The 20,855-nt window shown below is 38.9% G+C and overlaps 2 protein-coding genes across 21 annotated transcripts in view; both read left to right on the plus strand.

Moving 5' to 3' along the window:
• The window catches only part of VEPH1 (ventricular zone expressed PH domain containing 1), a 676,809-nt gene that overhangs the window by 426,190 nt on the left and 229,764 nt on the right, over window positions 1-20,855 (plus strand). The window lies entirely within an intron of this gene.
• Window positions 887-18,641, plus strand: LOC105605206 (THAP domain-containing protein 7). Its single transcript, XM_027962267.1, is given in 8 exon segments — window positions 887-1,013; window positions 16,995-17,027; window positions 17,030-17,173; window positions 17,176-17,236; window positions 17,238-17,422; window positions 17,425-17,614; window positions 17,616-17,752; window positions 17,755-18,641. Coding segments are annotated over 8 exon segments (948 nt in total). The 3' UTR covers window positions 17,826-18,641.

Raw genomic sequence — 20,855 nt, forward strand, 5'->3', positions numbered from 1 at the left:
TTTTTTTTTATTTGTAGATACTGTGTATCTGTCCATTTATTTAGATCTTCTTCAATATCTTTAAATAAGGTTTTATGATTTTTTACTCAAGGATCTTGAGTCTTATATATCTTTTTAAAAATTTATAAATATTTTATATTTTTAACTGAAGTTATAAATGACCCTTTTAATAATTATATTTTCCAACTATTTTTGAGAGATTATAGCATAAATGACACTGTATAGTGATATTATGTCCAATAAACTCCCTCAACTCTCATTGCCTGTAATTTTTTCCATTTATTCAACAAATATTTATTAGGCACCTACTATGTGCTAGAGAATTCTATGCTGGGGACATAGGAGTAAACAAAACAGACAAAAATAAACCTGCTATCATAATATATTTAATTGGGTGAGACAGAAATAAAATAAATAAGGAAAATATATAGTATATAAGGAGAGGATAAGAAAAAATGCAGAAAATAAAACAAAGAATGGGAACATAAGATTAGAGTTTTGAAAACTATTAAGTTGGGCAGACAAGACAGGCCATACTAAGAAGCTAACATTTAAGCAGAACTTGAAGGAGATGAAAGAGCATTACCTGTGGATAACTTCAGGAAATCATTTTGGGTAAAGGAACCATCAAATCAAAGGTCCTTAAGTTGAGGGCAGCCTAGAGTTTTTGAGGAACAAAAAAGTGGTCAGTGTGCTATTAGCAGAGGGAGCAAAGTGGGAAAATCATAGATGAGGTCAGAAGGGAAAGGCAGCTGGATCACTTAGGACCTTGGGCGGAGAGCTGGAGAATTCTGACACCAGAGGAGTAATACAACCTACCTTCACTTTTCCTGTTTTGAGAAGAGTCTGCTAAAAAGGCAAAAATGGAACAGGGAGGCCAATCAACATGCTTCACAATAGTCTGGATGTAAGAAACAACAGAGACTCTTGGAGTAAGAGAGGTGATAAGTGTTCCGATTCTGGATATGTTTTGGAAATGGAGCAAACAAGATTCACTGATATGGGTATGACAGGTAAAAAGAGAAAGAGAGAAGGAGAGAAGTGGGGAGGGTTTGAAGATTTGGGGCCTGAAAAACTACAATGACACAATTGTTAAGCAAAATAGAGAGGACTGGAAAGAACAGATCTGGGGGAGGGGTAGAAAGAATCAAGGGTTCTTCAGATACATAAAGTCTGAGCTGTCAGACATCCGAGTGGCAATAAAGTGTAGACAGCTGGGTGTATGCATCCGGAGGTGAGGAGAGAAGTCTGGGCAGGACATTTAATTTTGGAATTCATCAGCCTGGAGACTAGATAGGATCACCAAGGGAGTCAGTGCAGACAGAAAAGGAGCAAGTCCAAAGACCGAGCCTGGTGCTCAAACGTCAAGAAGATGATGAAGCAGGACAAATAAAGTTGACTGGGAGAAAGGCTCAGAGAAGGAGGAAGGAAGTCAGAAGAGCCTGATGTCCTGAGAGCCAAGTGGAGACACTATCAAGGACAGGGTGATGCCAAATGCTGCCGATAGGTCTCGTGAGGTGGGGACTGAAAGCGGACCGTTACTCCAGCACAGGACGGTCACTGCGACTTGATAAACGCATTGCCGTTGGATAGAGAGGAGTGAAAGCTGGGTTGGAGTTAAAGACAGAATGGGAGGAGATTTGAAGAGAATGAACTGTGGACACTGCGTTTTCCTCCTGAAAGGAGTAGGGAAATGGCGTGGTAATTAAGAAGAATAGGGAGTCCAAGAAAGGATTTTTTAAAGAAGAGAGAAACACATTCTTTGAAACTTTTTTTATATACAGTCCTTATCTTAAAATAATGATGGCTTTATTTCTTCCTTTTCAGTTCTTACGTCTTTTATTTGATTTCTCTGTCTCATCCTGACTAGCTCTCAAAAACAATGCTGAATAGAATGAGGATATTGGATATGCTTTTTTCCTTCTTTAAAAGGAGCTTTCTAAATTTTCAGTGTAAGTATAATGTTTGCTCCAGGCTTTTGGTTAACGCCTTTTGTCAGATTAAAAAGGTTTCCTTTTATTCCTGTTTTTCTAAGAATTGTTAAAGTTTATTAACTGCTTCTTCTGCTCTTTTAAGATAATCCTGTTTTCCCTTTTAATTTCTTAATGTGGTGAACTGCAGTAATAGATTTTAAAATATAATACCATTGTCGCACTCCTAGGATAAACTTCTAGGAGTTGGTGGCTCAGATAGTAAAGAATCTGCCCACACTGCAGGAGACCTGGGTTCAATTCCTAGGTTGGGAAGATTCCCTGGAGAAGAGAATGGCAACCCACTCCAGTATTCATGCCTGGGAAATCCCATGGATAGAGGAGCCTGGCAGATTCCTACAGTCCATGGGTTCACAAAGTTAGATGGTTTTTCCAGTGGTCATGTATGGATGCGAGAGTTGGACTGTGAAGAAAGCTGAGCGCCGAAGAATTGATGCTTTTGAACTGTGGTGTTGGAGAAGACTCTTGAGAGTCCCTTGGACTGCAAGGAGATCCAACCAGTCCACTCTAAAGGAGATCAGCCCTGGGATTTCCTTGGAAGGAATGATGCTAAAGCTGAAACTCCAGTACTTTGGCCACCTCATGAGAAGAGTTGACTCATTGTAAAAGACTGATGCTGGGAGGGTTTGGGGGCAGGAGGAGAAGGGGACGACAGAGGATAAGGTGTCACTGACTCAATGGACGTGAGTCTGAGTGAACTCCGGGAGTTGGTGATGGACAGGGAAGCCTGGCATACTGGGATTCATGGGGTCTCAAAGAGTCAGACACGACTGAGCGACTGAACTGAACTGATCTGAGGGACTAACACTTTTTTGGAACAGTAAGGTTGGCCTATAATTACCCTCTCTTCTACTAAATTTACCTGGCTTTGATATCAAGGTACAAATACTAGTCTCATAAAATGAATTGGGAAATGTCTCACATTTCTATGATTTATAACAATTTTATCAGATGGTGATGATCTATTTCTTGATCCCATCAGTTCAGTTCAGTCACTCAGTCATGTCCAACACTTTCCAGCCCCATGGACTGCAGCATGCCAGGCTTCCCTGTCCATCACCAACTCCTGGAGCTTGCTCAAACTCATGTCCATCAAGTTGGTGATGCCATTCAACCACCTCATCCTCTGTCGTCCTCTTCTCCTCCTGCCTTCAATCTTTTCCAAGATCAGGGTCTTTTCCAATGAGTCAGTTCTTCGGAAAAGGTGGCCAAAGTATTGGAGTTTCAGCTTCAGTATCAGTCCTTCCAATGAGTATTCAGGACTGATTTCCTTTAGAAAGTGATAAAATCCTCTGGGCACCATGAAGTTTTTTGTTTTGGTTGGGTTTTGTTTTTTATTTTTTTTTGGTAGATTTTTAAGGTATTTATTCAATTTCTTTGAAGAAAATTAAAGAATTTTTGCTTCAGTCACTTTTGATAAAATATAATTTCTAGAAAATTGTACATTTTCTCTGAGTTTTCAAATTTATTGGCATAAAACTGTATTATTCTTATATTTTGTATTTGACTGCATCTGTATTTAAATGCTCTTTTTCACTATTGTCTTTCATCAAAATTTTCAGTTTTGTTTTTTTATAGCTTTTAGTTTATTAATCATCTGTAGGATCTTTTTTTCTGACTAAATTCTTTTTTAGTGTTTATGATTTTCCTTTTTGTTCTTTCTTGGGTTGTATTCTGCTTTTTTCTCCCAACCTCTTCAGGATTTTTTTTTTTTTACTGTCTTATTTTTTTAATATAAGCACTTAAGTCCACAAATTTCTTGTTAAGTACTACTTAGCTTCATCTTACAAGTTTTTGAGACATAATATTTTTTATGAATTCTAAATTTTTATTTTGATTGTGGTTTCCTCTTTGTCACATAAATTAGAAGTTTGTGCTTTAATTCCTCAGAGAATATTTGTAATCTTCTGTTGAGTTAAAATCTAACCGCACTGTAGTCAAAGAATGTGAACTGCATGATACCAATTGTTTGGAAATGGTTGATTTGCTTTGTAGCATAGTTTATGGCTTATTTGTGTACATAATAATAGCTAATGCTTAAGTAGCACTTGCTTTGTTCCAGGAACCCTTCTAATAGCTTGTTGTTGTTTTAGTAGTTGCTCAGTTGTGTCTGACTCTGTAGCCTGCCAGGCTTCCCTGTCCATGGGATTTCCCAGGCAAGAATACTGGAATGGGTTGTCATTTCCTCCTCCATGGCACCTTCCTGAGCCAGAGTCTCCTGTGTCTCCTGCATTGCAGGCGGCTTCTTTACCCACTGAGCCACGGGGGAAGCCCAGAAGTGTGAAAGTGCTAGTCTGAAAGAAATTGCAAAGACATGAATTCATGTCATGCATAAGATTTTCTTTAAGGCATGATATAATTCAAAACTGAATGGCAAATTTTTCTCTTTCTTCATAATGGTAGGTCTTATAATTGACACTATTTTTACATTTGATAAATTACAATGAATTTGTCTAAAGTTATGCAATAGCTCTATTTTCCTATTATCACAAGGAACTTGCAACACTTTCATGTCCATCTTACATATTCTTAAGCAGCACTTTTATGCTGCCTTGTTTAATGCCCTCAAAACTATTCTTTAAAATTACTGATTGTTTTGTTTTTTGTTTTTTAATTCAGCCAAAGCTTATTTTGAGTACTTAATGTTCTTTGGTGGCATCACTGACTCGATGGACGTGAGTCTGAGTGAACTCCGGGAGTTGGTGATGGACAGGGAGGCCTGGCGTGCTGTGATTCATGGGGTCACAGAGAGTCGGGCACAACTGACCGACTGAACTGAACTGAATTGAATGTTCTTTGGAAGGGATGATGCTAAAGCTGAAACTCCAGTACTTTGGCCACCTCATGCGAAGAGTTGACTCACTGGGAAAGACTGATGCTGGGAGGGATTGGAGGCAGGAAAAGGGGACGACCGAGGATGAGATGGCTGGATGGCATTACCGACTCGATGGACCTGAGTTTGAGTGAACTCCGGGAGTTGGTGATGGACAGGGAGGCCAGGCATGTTGCGATTCATGGGGTTGAAAAGAGTTGGACACGACTGAGTGACTGAACTAAACTGAACTGAATGTTTCCTTGTTTCTTTTCTCACAATTCCTTTTTAAAAAATTGTTTTCTTCTTTTTGACTTCTGAATCCAAATTCCTACTTTCTGAAGTATACATTTTGAAGTCCCCTCAGTGAAGGTCTGTTCTCAATGTTTTTCTGTTTTCTAGACTTTTTGTCTTCATTTTGCCTTTAATTTTGAATAATTTTCTGGATATACATTTCTAGATGGCTAGCCTTTTATTCCTTGGTAATCTCTACTATTGCTGTTTGGAAATATTCTGTCAATTTAATTGTCATTCCTTTATGCATAGTCTACTTTTTTCTATTTTAATATTTTCCTTGTATCTTTTTGATGTTATAGGTTTTTACTAGTATGTGTCTAAATGTGGTTGTATTTGTATATTTCTACTTAATCATTTCGTGACTTTGAGTTTATGCCTTTTATCAAATTTTGAAAGTTCTTAAATATTATATCAAATATTACCTTTTCCATTTAATCTCTCCTTCTGGAAATCCCATTTAATTACCTATTTATGCATCTCAAAAATATATTTTGAGTACCTATTATCTTCCAGCAATATTTTAGATGTTGGGAATATAATGGCAAATAAAGCAGACAACAAACATTGCCCTCATATCCTTTATACACTATTCCATCCTCCATCTCTCTCTTTCTTTTTAATTGTGGTATATTTGACATGTGCTGGTGATAGTGGTTTAGTTGCTGTGTCTGACTCTTGTGATCCCATGGACTGTAGTCCGCCAGGCTCCTCTGTCCATGGGATTCTTCAGGCAAGAATGCTGGAGTGGGTTGCCATTAACATTATGTTATTTTCAGGTGTAGAACATGATGATTTGATATTTGTATATATTTCAAAATGGTTGCCACAATAGGTCAACATCCATCACCATCAAAGTTACAAATTTTTTCCCTTATGATGATAGTTAATAATATTATATTGCATATTTGAAAGTTGCTAAGAGAGTGAATCTTAAAGGTTCTCATCCCAGGAAAAAAAAAATATTTTGTAATTCTATGTCTCTTGATCTTTTGTATTTTCCATTTCTACAGAATATACATTGTTTGTTTGGTTTGTTTCCTTGGTTCTACATTCCAATCCATTCAGTCTTTTTGAGGTGGAATTTAGCTTACATCCAAATTTCATTTGGTTTCCATTCTAAGTTTCGTTTGGTTCTTTTTGGCCTCTTTCAGATCCTTTTTAAAGTGACTTGCTCTTCTTCCATAAAAATAATTTTTCTTTATACACTGAATAATTCTGAACATATAATTGCATAACTTGAGATCAACAATTTTATTACCTGAAATTTTTTAATTTTTGCTCTAAATTTCATCTGTTGATATGCTTATAATGGCCTATTTCCTTGAGTGTTTTATTAATTTATGTTTTTCACTTGTGTTTAAATAAAGATTTCACTTGTGTGAATACTCAGTGGCTTGAGGGTTGAGTGTTTCATCCCTCAAAGTCATTTTATATTTGCTTCTGCTGGGACAGCATTTGGTTTTGTTGTTATTGTTAGTGTATTGACTTTGGAGATTCTTGGAATGATAAATAAGGTTGTGTATAGGTGTGGTTTTTTTTAAGTGGAAAGAGTGATGCAAATATAAAGGATTATTAGCATGGATGCCAATGTGGAATGTGACTATGAGAGGAGAGAAACTATGTGGTCTTTTTTTGTGCTATTATTCAGTGGTTGTACAAAAATGTATATATTGCAACCATAGAAGGAAACATTTATAACTCTCTGTAAGTTATAAACCCAAGACTGTCTGTTATATATATAAACCCAAGGTTCTGGTATCCTTAAGAGAAGTAATAAAAATAGTAATAGCTAACCTTTATCTAATCTTAGTATGTGCCAGGTATTATTGTAAATCCTTTCTTGTATGTTACCTCATTTAATCCCCACAACAGCCATAGGAGGTAAATATTAATAATATTCCAGTTTTAAGGATTAGGCAACTGAGTTACACAGAGATAGGTGGTTGCCCAAGACTGAGCAGGCACACAGGCAGAGCTGATAAAAGCAGAACATAGCTTTGAACTGGGCAGTCTGACCCAAGAGCCCATGCTCTTAACCACTATTTACACTTCTCCAAAGGAGGGCCCATCTTCTGCCATAAGATGCCTGCCTTCTTCTCACTCAAACCTCTACTTCCACACCAAATCCACTCTTCCCATCATGACCATTTTATTTCCAATGTTCCACCTTCCCTTTTGCCAGTGGGCCATTCCTTGAAGACTGCTTACAGTACAGAGCAGGGAGACTAGAAGGTTAACGGATGCTGATGTGGGGGTGTAGTGTCTGTGCCGAATGGGAGTGATCCATTCTGATAAACAGACCTGGAGCAGCGCACTGCGTGGCTTTTTCATTGTCTTTCTCCTCTATTTGACATACCTACCACTTTAGGATAAATTACTTTAAAATTGACAATGACCAGGTCACTGGGAGAATGAATCTCTAAACTCAGCTTGATGAGTTATTAAATAGATATGGTCCTTGAAAGATATTCATTTTAATATGCATGGGTACTCACTGAAGGCTGAACTCAAACATAAACACATACATATGTACACATATATATTTCATAGGAAAAGGGTGTTTCCTGCAATATGAATCAGGAAAACCTAATTTCAAAGCCAATTCATCACCAAAAAATTTAAACTATTCAATTACATCATTAAAGAATTAAAAAGGGTTTTTCTTTAAAAAAAACTTTTTTTTTTTGGTCTTTTTTAGTAACTGCTGAAGGAAGCAGTTAACCACTAATTCAGGTTTTCCCTTTTATTGGAGGAAATTTCCTTTTTAGGGAATAAATTTTTCTTCATGTCATACATAGGAATTTGAATATATAAAGTTTCCAGCTGAAAAATCTCTTTACTTTTTTAGTTAAGGGGTATGGAATAAGAAATTATTAGCTTTAAGATGTTCGCAATAATAAGTTTCCTAACTGGTTCACCTATGCATAATATATTAACATATCAGCTGAATTTACAACCACTGTGAAGCAATTTATCCTTATAATGGCTGCTTAACTTTGCTTGTTAGAAATGTTAGAATATATGCCTTCAGCTCAACAATCTCACTGACACTATTCTGCAATCCCAGCCTCATTCCAAGGCACCTTTTTCAGAATTCCTTAATAATCCAGCACTCTCTTAGCATGGAATTGATTAGATCTTTGTGTTCATGAACCCAGACACATACATATGCCATATACTTTCAGTAAATTGCATCTTTAACTTTTACTGAGGCTTGTTTCACCCAAGTGAAATTCTCTTTGCTATTTATTGTTAAATGATTATTTAGGCATGGTTTGCTGTGTTTCTCAATGTCATCTATATAAATTCTGTTGTAACTGAGTCCCAGGGACCTGATTTAAAATGACTGTTCCAAGGGAGAAACAAAATCTTGGGTGAGCCCATTTCCTTTGTCCAAGGACAGTTTTGGCAGACAGACTTGGCTATGAGCCAGCAGCTGAGAAAATGAGTGTCTTTGTCCTAGCAGGAGATTTGGACAATGTAGCATAATCTTCGATACAGTCTACCCCGGCACCATTTGAATTCATTTGCTTTATGTAATAGTTTCATCCCATGTGGACACAGCTTTTCGGAGATGCTGACTGATCTCTACCACTCCAGTTTGTATCAAGGATGCAGTTGGTACTCATCATCTCAGTGCTGGCTGAATAATTATTCTTCTGGACTTTCCAGATGGTGGTCGTGGTAAAGAATCCACCTGCCAATGCAGAAGACTCAGGTTCGATCCCTGAGTCAGGAAGATCTCCTAGAGAAGGAAATGGCAACCCACTCCAGTATTCTTGCCTGGAGAACTTCACTGGACAGAGGAGCCTGGCAGGCTACAGTCCAAGGGGCCACAAAAAGTCAGACATGACTGAGCACAGCAGAGCACAAAGATGTCCACATTCTAAACCTCAGAACCTGTGAATTTTATCTTATATGGCAAAAGGGATTTTTCAGATGTAATACATTTTAGGGAAGATACATTCTAGGATGTAATACATATAGGGAAGCAAGAAAGAGGCAGAAGAAGGAGATAGAATCAGGCAAGCAGAGTTTGGAGTGATGTACTTTGAAGACAGAGGCTCATGAAGGCCATGAGTCAAGGAATTCAGATAACCTGTAGAAGAAAGAAAAGGGGATTTTTCTCCTCAGAGCCTCCAAGGGGGAACTGTCACTGCTTTAGCCCAGTAAGACTCATTTGCAACTTTTTTACCTCCAGAACTGTAAGAAAATTAATATGTCAATACAAATTCTTGAGCTTCTAAATATGTGATAATTTATTACAGCAGCAACAAGAAAATTAATATGGTCTTCCTCCTCTATCTCCTATTCTAGATTTTCCTCACCTTCAGCTAGCACTTCTGCTGATTTAAGCCGCTTCCTAGTTGGATGGCTCAGATGCTTCTTCCTGAGGGATCTGAGACCCTGGTGTCCATGCCCTTCTCAGGTTGTGACTGCTCCATTGTCCATTTACATCAACGTTGGTCAAGGCAGTGCCTATAGATGCCCCTATCGTGCAGCAGCCACCCAGCTTCCTCCTGCTGCTGTAGTCAGTTACCTTCGCCAGGATGGTGACTCCCTTTGTTTTCTGCCGGTCTCTTGTCATGGAAGCCTGGAGCGACTGGGTTCCCAGGCTTGTGTATTCTGTAGGTGTGTGTGCGTGCTATGTCGCTCCAGTCATGTCCGACTCTGTGCGACCCCAGGGGCTGGGGCTGGTGAGGCTCCTCTGTCCATGGGATTCCCCAGGCAAGAACACTTGAGTGGGTTGCCATGTTCTCCTCCGGGGGATCTTCTCAACCCGGGGATTGAATCCACACCTCTTACGTCTCCTGCATTGGCAGATGGGTTCTTTACCGCTACTGCCACCTGGGAATCCCTGTGTCTTCTGCCTATAGTGAATTTATCACCATGCCACACAGTCATCATTTTAGTATGTTTATATATATTACTTGTTGGGGAATTGTGGCCCATCCTTATAGAGTATTTGGCTGAGTTGCTCCTTCAAAAGCTTGTTCTATAGATCTATTAATCCGGCAGTTTCAGAGTAGAGGAGGAGAGGTTATGATACGCAAAAGTGAAGTCGCTCAGTTGTGTCCAACTCTTTGTGACTCCATGGACTGTAGCCTACCAGGCTCTTCCCTCCATGGGATTCTCCAGGCAAGAGTACTGGAGTGGGTTGCCATTTCCTTCTCCAGGGGATCTTCCCTGACCCAGGGATCGAACCCTGGTCTCTAGCATTCCAGGCAGATGCTTTAACCTCTGAGCCACCAGGGTGAATTCCATGATCATGTGCCTACTGCTGGAGCTCCCTGCTGTAAAGTGGTTCTTTGGTCCAACATAATGTTCATGGACTCCTGTGTCAGCAAATCACATACTCTGTGATCCCCTAAACAGTGATTGAGGCTGAAGATCTGTGGGCAGGGAAGACGAACTCAAACCCTGATTACATGTAAATTCTGCATGATACAAATTGACGTCTTTTTAAATTTATTTTTAGTTGGAGGATAATTGCTTTATTGTGTTGGCTTCTACCATATATCAACATGAATCAGTCATAGATATATGTATGTCTGATCCCCCTTGAACCTCCCTCTTCCCTCCCACCGCATCCTACCCCAGATTGATGTCTTTTTCAGAGTGGAAAGATCTGAGGTAAAAAAAAAATTGCCATCAAATCACTGATTGGCCTCCTCGAGGGACAGTGCCATTTTGGGAGCTCAGCATTGACCTATGTTGCTAGCAGACTGCACACTTAAGGAATGACAATAATAACAAGACCAACCTTGGGGAGGAGGATCTTATGCTGTTGGGTGGTGCTAGCTTATAGCCCTCACAGCAAGGCTACTCCATCTATGCAGCCATTGGAGCACACTGTAGTGGCTATGATAAAACTGATGTCGTCTGGTTAAGCCATTCTATATGCTTGTTTTTAGTGCCTCTTTGGTGGTTAATGCTCTCATGGGCATTAACATGGGATAAAAAAGATCTCTATACTTTGTGCCAAATCCTATGTATCAAACTACATGTTTCTAACTCAGTGTTCCTTATCTCTGATCTCCCAATCTTCCTTCTTCCAGGTCCTTGGCCATTCAGCCAAGACATCTCCTACCACTTATGATTCTTAGCTCTTACCTTTGCGTTCCTTTTCCCATATAAAGTTAATGACCAAGTACACAGCCTGAAACTGTGTCCGTTGGGAGAATTTTCTCTTACTGTTTTCTTTCAAGGGCCACGTCTAAGTAGGTCTATACTCTTAACAGCAGTCAAATTTTGACTTGTATCCACATACTGAGCCAACCCATCAGTAATCCAAGTTCAGATATTTTCCTACTCTTCTGGCAGATCATAAGGGAACCTCCCATAGGACTGTTGGTGTGTCCTGGGGGTAAGGTCATTTCTATAGTAGTAGATGACATAGGGGTCTGGGCCACCTGTTCACACAGCTTATTTGTGCCTTCTGGCCTTGTTTGTAGCTAATCCAAGATGTGCCACTTTCTGGCAAAATAACTGAACTCCAAAAGTTAAGAAAAAACAAAATCATAGTATAAAATAATATGTGACATATTAAAACCAAATATATCTATCCTATCATTTCATCTAAATGGTCAAATTTGACTCTTATAAGAAAAAGATTTTTAGATGGGATCACATGGCAAAATCTAGCAAATGAGAAACATATATTTAATAAAATGATTTAGAAAATATGAAACTAAAAAGTTGATAAATAATAATTTACCTGGTTAAGTAAAATATATGTTAGTAATTCAAATAAAAGCAAATCCTTTTTATGTTTACAGCAAAACCACACCACATATTCAAATCTAGTGAGGTTATTATTATCTTTTTGTACCATGACAAATTACCAAATAAGTCACATAAAATGGCACTTTCCTATAGAAAATCAACACCTAGTCAAAATTAATCCTCTTTGCTGAAAATTCTGAGAAGCAATTTGTCCACATATTTGCTAAAGCAAGGCCCTCTCTTCCCAAATGAGTATATGTGAACTCTATATGTATTCCCCCCCCCATGTTTAAATTGTTGTTTATGATAGAATGATTTGGAATCATATGATGATCAAGTACTATCTTCTTATTTTTGTATAACCTATATGCCAGGCATATATTCAGCTATTAAGAAGCACTGAATAATGACTACTAAATTGTTTTCCACCAAGTTAACAGCTCTTCAGTTGATATAAATAAATGTGAAAGTCTGTAAAATTTTTTTAAAATAAAAATAAAATAAGCAAATGATGTTAAGCAAATGCAAATCAAAAGAAACAGAAAGCATGATATTTATATCAGCCAAGGAAACATGTATTCCAAAAACATTGAATGAGATAAGAAAGGCAATTTTACTACAAAGGATTTGATTCACAAATTATAAAGATTAAGAATATCTACACATCTAATTATGTAGCAACAATATTCATAAAACAAAAACTTTAGGAGACACCAGCAAAAAAAAACAGATAAGATATATTAGTTGTAGGAAATTTTAATTCATTTCTCTTGGGCCATAATACATGAAAGTAAAAACAAATTAAGTAAGGTTATAAATAAGCAAAATCTTTTTTCAAAATTGTCATAAAGTTGTTATGAAACTTTACAAAGATAAAGACCAATCCCTCAAATATTGATGTGAAACTTTTAATAAAACATTAATAAATCAAACCCAGTAGCACATTAAAAAATTAATTTCCCAGAATCCAATGGGATGTATTCCAGGAATGCGAATATAACTGACATTAAGATATTTGTTTCTATAATCTGTCATATTAACAGATCTAAGGGCAAAAATAATTTGATATATCTATAAATTCTAAAAAGGTACTTAATGATATTCACCATCCATTCTGATTAAAAGATAAATTTAATAAGATAGGAATAGATTGATAATTTCTTAACATTATAAAATGTACCTATCTTACCCCCCCCACAAAATATCTAGTAAAATGCTTACTAGAGAAATTCTAGGAGCATTTTCATTAAAGTCAGGAACTATACAAGACATTCTAGTGTAATGTAATTCTTTTACATTTTTCTAGAGATGATAGAAAAAGCAATTAATAAAAAGGTAAAATTAGCAGCAAAGTTTAAAAAGGAGGAAGTAAGATTACCATATTGTGCAAATAACACAATAACATACCTGGAAATCCAAGAGAATCAACTAAAACACTCTTAACAGTTAAAAGAATTCAGTGTATTGGTAGGGTATCAAATTTGTGTTCAGAAATTGATAGATTTTGTATAATAATAATCAGTGGAAATACTGGTCAAGAGGAACCAATTTAGAGTGCCAACAAATAGATAAAGTATCTGCATGTATAAATAATCTGTATTAAGAAATGTGCCTGCCCTAGATTAAGAAACCTTTAAAATCTTATTGAGGAACACAAAAATGGACTTGAAAAGTAGAGAGGCATGCTTTGTTCTTTTTTCTCTAACTTTTTATTTTGTATTGGGGTATAGTCAATTAACAATGTTGTGATAGTTTCAGGTGAGAGGCATGCTACGTTGCTACATAGGAAACTCAGTATCATAGATATGTGTTACCCCTTAGTCAAAATATTTTAATAAAAACACCATCAGAAATTTTCTTTCAGAACTATACAAACTGATTCTATATCTCCTGTGTAGTAGCAGCAGCAGCAACAGCAGCAGAAGTAATAGTAATGGTAATGATATAGTAACCAGGGAAAAAAATGAAACAGAAGTGTAATGAAAAGACACAAATCTACTTCCACTTATAGGGTTTTGTCCTATACAATTGCTCCTGTAAGTGTGAAGTATCTTGTATATGAGGTTAGTCAATGCAACATTTTTCATAATTCCAGACTGGAAACTGCCTAAACGGTCATCAATAGGAGACAAATTAAATACACTATGGTACAACCTCAGGCTTCCCTGATGGCTCAGTGATAGAGAATCTGCCTGTCAATGCAGGAGACACAGATGTGGGTTCATTCCCTGGAATGGGAAGATCCCTTAGAGAAAGAAATGGCAACCTACTCCAGTATTCTTGCCTGGGAAGTTCCATGGACAGAAGAGGCTGGCAGGCTACAGTCCACGGGGTCTCAAAGAGTTGGACATGACTTAGCAACTGAACAATAAAAACAAATGGTACAACCTTACATTGGAATACTATCCTACTGCAAAACTGAATGGGGAAACTCTTTATATGTTAGTTTGAAAAGATTTCCAAGATTCAGTATGAGGTGAAAGAGCAAGAGGCAGATGTGTATGTCCATTATGCTACCATTTTTGTGTAAAATAAGGAGTAGGGGAGTGTATATGTGTATGAATGTATGTGTATCATACATTTCTATACATACATACCTACATTTACTCAAATATATGTATAATATCTTTGGAAGGATATACAAGAGACTAATAACTCAGCACTTTGCTGAAGAATAATGAGCAGGGGAAATGGGAGACTTTTTTCTTATTTCCCATTTTTTTAAATTAAATTTTAAATTAAGATCCATAAATTTTTTCAAACAATTAAATTTTGAAAATTAGTGCCAACAAAATCTTCTTTCCTATTCTATTAAAACCAATGAGAATATTATGCTAAGTAAAACAAGTCACACAGAGAAATACAAATAATATGTGTGTTTAGTTGCCGAGTCATGTCCAACTCTTTTGTGACCCGAGAAGCCTGCCAGGCTTCTCTGTCCATAGGGATTCTCCAGGCAAGAATACTGGAATGGGTTGCCATGCCCTTCTCCAGAGGATCTTAGGGACTGAACCCATGTCTCTTATATATCCTGCAGATGGATTCTTTACCCAGGTCTCCCGCATTTCAGGCAGATTCTTTACCATCTGAGCCACCAGGGAAACCCTACAAATACTATATAATATCACTTATATGTGGAATATTAAAAAAAATAATACAAATGAACATATATATAAACAGAGGGCTTCCCTGATAGCTCAGCAATAAAGAATTCACCTGCAATGAAGGAGACGCAGGAGCCACATGTTTGATCCCTAGGTTGAGAAGATCCCCTGGAGGAGGAAATGGCAACCCACTCCAGTATTCTTACCTGAAAAATCCCATGGACAGAGGAGCCTGGAGGGTACAGTCCAAAGGGTTGCAAAGAATTGGACATAACTGAGAGAGTGAACACACACACAAGACAGAAACAAACTCACAGACATAGAAAATAAACCTGTGGTTACCAAAGTGGAGAGGGAAGAGGGCAGGGACAAATCAAGGGTATGGGATTAATAGATATAAATTACTATATATAAAATAGATAAGCAACAAGAATTTAGAATATAGCATTATATTATATGCTAATATAATATACCTATTATCTTATAATAACCTATAATGGAATGTAATCTGCAAAAATACTGGACCACTATACTGTATACCTGAAACTAACACAATAATAGATCAACTAAACTTCATTTTTTTAGGAATTAGATAAATAAATTAGAATTAGATAAATAGATTAGTGAACCTTTACTGAGCATCAGCTATGTACCAGATACTATTACATGTTCTGAAAGCAACATGGTACACCATTTCCTCCTCTTCTTGGAGTTAGAGAAAATGTTAAATGATTAATCATATTAACCATCTCAGCATTTACAGTTGGAATATAGGCTTCCTTCCGTCTATGGTATTGGTTCTGTTTCATCTGATTTTATGTATATATTACCTTTATTATATAAAATAACCAATATGATGTTGCTTTATGTTTCAAGACGATGCCATTAAAATAACTGCTTTTTACAAGAATAGTCATGGCCAAAGATAGTGATTTTAGCCCAAAGGCATTCTCTATTATTTTTCACCCTTAAGGATGGTTTCGGTTTTTCTGTTGTGGTAGAGGTTTTTTGAAAAGTCAGCATCATTAATTTTCCCTCTAGTATTCCACTTTTTCCTATGATTTGACTCTGTAAGTACCTCTTTGCTGTATAGGTTCTGGCACAAGTAATACTAATAATTTTGCTGCATTAAAATAAAAGAACACACTCACCCACAAAGGAAAAAGGTAAAAGAAAATATAGTAAACAGTCCACCAAACCAAGTGGTGTTCATTCTAGGAATGTGGTGATGGATGAACATCTGGAAATTTCATTCTGTATGATACCATAAAACTTCACATCCATAAGCCAGCTAAGGAAAAAAACTGCTTGGTTACCTCTTTAGATGCTGAGAGGACATTTTATTTTTTATTTTTATTTTTTGAGAGGACATTTTAAAAAATTAAGACAAATATTTAAACTTTCAAAGAAAAAGAAAGTGGTGCATCCTATATGATTTAAAACATTTACAGTATTCTCTTCCTTTTGGCCATAAACTTTATATCAAAAATCAGGAACTAAAACCAGAAACTAAACCAGAAATCTTGCTTTTGTTGTTTCTATGTGTAATAGCTTAGGAAATTCTGACACAGTAAGCCATGAGATATATAAAAGGTACAGATACAATACAGAAATATTTTTAGAAAATGGAAAAGAATGATCTGAAAAAATATTGTAATTAAGATGAGCTGAACAGTTGCTGCTGCTGCTGCTGCTAAGTCGCTCCAGTTGTGTCCGATTCTGTGCGACCCCATAGACGGCAGCCCACCAGGCTCCACCGTCCCTGGGATTCTCCAGGGAAGAGTACTGGAGTGGGTTGCCATTTCCTTCTCCAAGGCATGAAAGTGGAAAGTGAAAAGTGAAAGTGAAGTTGCTCAGTCGTGTCCGACTCTTAGCAACCCCATGGACTGCAGCCTACCAGGCTTCTCTGGCCATGGGATTCTCCAGGCAAGAGTACTGGAGTGGGTTGCCAGTGCCTTCTCCGAGCTGAACAGCTAACTCCGTATAAAATAAATACAGGACACACCCCCGTGAGACTTCCACGTGGAGCTACGGCAAAACCACGCCCTGTCACTGCTCACTCAGGCTGCACGTGGGAGACACGCCAGACGCACAGCCACCCTTCTTCTTCCACAGGTTTGCCCAGGACAACCCAAGGCAAGGCTTGCAGCTGGCCAACTCCCAGGGGCTGGACTCCAGGGTCCAGCACCTGTGGGACCCAGAATCCGAGTACATCTACTTCTGCTCCGATCACTTCGAGGAGAACCGCTTGCATTGATGGGAATCAGTGGATATTACAGGCTGACTGAGGGAAGTCCCACAGTAATTTTCTTTCTCTAGGTTGTGCCAAACAAGCAGGACCAAGGGGCTCAGTTACCCACCTGGCCCCGCTGAAGTCAGCTGGCTCGGGTGAGGCAGGAAGTGCTGCTCTGAGGGCCAAGGGCCCATAGCTCCATCTTCCCCACCTCTATCTCCTGGCGTTACCTGCCTACCTGTGCAAGAGGCCCCAGCACCTCTGCTTTGCCTGTGTCCCCCTCGGGTAGCCTGGAGCCTGGCCTCAGCAGCGCCTTCTCAGACCTCCTGGAGCCCCTGGGTGCCAGGAAGATGAAGCAGGCTGCAGCCGAGCAGGGGTCAGAGCGGCAGCCGTTACCTCTGGAAGTCACCCTCTTGGCCTATACGCTGCCATCTGCCAGAGCCTACATCCAGTACAAGCTGTCAGCTGTGCGGCGCCCTACTCTGGAAGCAGCGAGCTGAGGCTGCACTTGACCTCCCGGACAAGGCCCAGCACCAGTTGCAGGCCTACGAGCGGCAGGAGCCGCAGACCGAGCTGCAGCAGGAGCGGCGCTGGAGAAACAGACAAAGGCAGACGCCTGTTGTACGCTGAAGGAGAGTGTGCAGGACTTCACTGTGCACTGAGCAGTAACATGGCCTGAGTGAGGGGCCACCCATCAGGGGTCCAGCCTCTTCCAACCTCAGAATCCACCTGGAGAGGAGTTGACCTGAGCTGTGTCCACCAGACCTTCCAGATGCCATAAGGAAGTGGATTCTGGAAGAAAACCCTGCTCTCTGGCTCAGCCCCCAACTCACACCAGGCCTGTCACTTCTGAGAAACAGACAAGAATGATGGTTGCTGATCTGAAGCCTGATGCTTGGCAGGTAGTGAGGGTTCCACAATGACCTTTCTGGGCCCTGGTGGTCTGGGATGAGGTGGTGGGGAGCAGAGGGGCAGGCAGTGGACAGCAGTGCTGGCCTGAACCTGTGTACCCATTTTCCTTCAATTCACCTGGAATGTGGAAGGCCTCCCAGCATCTGTGGTTTTCAGGTAAGTGTGCAAGACAACTTGCTGCACATGTAACCTCCCCTTGCCTGGACTCAGCCACTGTGGCCCCAAGATCAGAGCCTCATTCTTTCTAGTCCTGGAAATAGCCACGCGGTGTTATAATATTTGCTTTTGAGGGCCCTTGGAGTATAACTTCATTTATTCAAATTATGCCTAAAAGAGCGAATACTCATTACAGGAGGTGAACGCAGAGCAGTGTCTTCAGGTGGTTCTGGAGCCCACAGGCCAAGGCGTATCTTGCACGGTTTCCTAGTTTGCTGGTGGCTACACATGAACTCACTCGCCACAGGGTGTCCACCTGTACATGGCACCCTGGCTCTTCAGCAAGACCTGAGGTGTGGCAGGTGCTGCATTTACATGGGGCACTGCCAGAGGCAGGAAATGAGCTCCAAGGCCCAGAAGAGAGACCATTTCCCCCCAAAATGGCTTCCTGGCAGCTGGAGCAGAAGTCTTATTCCGAGAAGGGAGGCAGAATGGTGCCTTCTGCGTTGGGGTGGACTCACAGCGCCTTCTGTCGGGACAGAGGAGGACGTGGTGGCTGGCCTCAGTTTCTCAGCTCAGGCAGGAGCCTACAGTGTAGCCCAGCAGCAGGGCCGCCATAGAAGAGCCAGGACAGCTGGTGGAGAGAGGCCAGAGCCTGACCTGTGTTCCTCCCACCAGTCCTTCCCCTTCCCTCACCCACGGCGCAGTCCAAGTCAGGGTGGGGAGCTGCTGGCAGGAATAGAGAACCAGGCCCGACTGACGGATCCTGAGCCATCCAGCAGCATGGCCAGGCCTCAGCTCCCCAAGGACCCAGGGCTGAAGCTCCTCAGTGGGGGCTGTACAGCAAGGTTTGTGTGTAGGTAACACTGCTGTGGCTTTAATGGAGGCAAGCCTATGAACAATAAATAGTGAGGGGCAAAAGCAACAGAAAATAAATACAAAAATGATGTAGGCTGACATAATGAGCAATAATTCATTAAAAGTTCTAATGAGGAAAACACAAAGATTTTGTTTATGGCAACGATAGAGACATAGAATACACTAGGAAGCACCTTTTAAAAAATGTGTGGAACTTACATGAAGAAAATAACAAAATTAGCATTATAGAATTGAAAAACTGAACAAACAAACAGAAAAGACAGCCCTGAAATAGAACCTGATATGTACATAAGACAGCTACTAGGAAATGAATTATTCAGTAAATGATGGAAGAATTAGATTAGCTACTTTGTAGAAAATGTACATCTTACTTCCATCAGTGCCAGACAGACTCAAGAGCTAAGTGAATGGTTAAAAGATTAATTTCTGAAATACTAAACATTAAGTGTTTTGTTAAGTTTTCTTTTAGTGTAGAAAAAATACAGGTAAATTTTTATTAAATCTATGAATAAATAAAATGTGAAATTTAAAAAGCTATTAAAGGATTCACAAAGAAAGAAAGGAGTGAGTACAGATGGATATTTATATGAACTTGGACTTTTCTTGTCAAATATGAGAAATTGGTGAGCATGGTTTCCCCAGGAAAGGGAACTGAGATGGAGACAGAGTTTTCACTGAAAATCTTTTCTTTGTATCTTTTTAATTTTTGTATCATGTTCATGTATTATCTTTTAAAAACATAATTTAACCAACTTAAATTTCCAGTTAAAAAAGAAAAAAAAAAGATCCCAAAGATTGACAGATTTGGCTATCTAAAACCTTAGCATGTCAATAAATAGCAGCAAAAAAAAAAACCCTAAAAATAATGCAACATGGAAACATATTCACAACCAGTATGTCAAAAGCTGACTTAATATCCTTGGTAGAAAAAATATTATTTCACCAAAGAAGAGCCAAAAAAAAAAAGAAAGAAAAGAAATGAAGTCATCTAAGGAAAAATAGACATGGGATACAGTGGGCAATTCCCAAAGGAGGAAATACAAATGGCAAATAAACATGTTGAAAATATTCGACCTTACTTCTGATCAAGAAATTCCAAGGAAAACAGCAATGAGATACTGTTTTTCAGGTATAAAATTACCAAAAATTAAAAATACTCTGTTCTTGCAAAGGTACAATGGGCAAAGCTTGCTTTCACCCAGCTGATGGAAGTTTAAATTAGTAAGACCTTTCTGGAAAAATAGTTTGGCAGTGTGTATCACAAGCCTTAAAATGTTCCTGAGTTTTGTCTCAGAAATTTCCATTTCTGAAGAATCTAGGCTATACATAATCTGCATCATGGAGATGGTTTCATGCCTAAGATGTTTACTGCAGCATTAGTTGTAATAGAAAAAAGATCAAGCTGGAATTTGCAGTTGGACAGAAGAACCCCATCAGTTTCTGGCTCTGATAGTATGTGACACTGTAAGAGTTAATCCACCACGCAGAGTTCACAGTCAGGCCAATCTTCCAAATTAAAGTGATGGGCCTAGTTTTCACATTTAGGTGTTTTATAAGATCATATTTTTGCTCAATAAAGATGATTAGGTATTTGAGGAAGTATTAAAACAAGGGAACAGAGGGAAATTTGGTTGGGGAATACTTTAAAGGATTTGGTGGTTATTTTAATTGAAAAGGGAGAGCTGAAAAGATTTCTGTTGTGTACAGAAAGAGAAAGCTTGTGAGGAGAAATTGTAGGGTAATTG

This window comes from Ovis aries, chromosome 1 (assembly GCF_016772045.2).
Source record: "Ovis aries strain OAR_USU_Benz2616 breed Rambouillet chromosome 1, ARS-UI_Ramb_v3.0, whole genome shotgun sequence".
Lineage (NCBI taxonomy): Eukaryota > Metazoa > Chordata > Mammalia > Artiodactyla > Bovidae > Ovis > Ovis aries.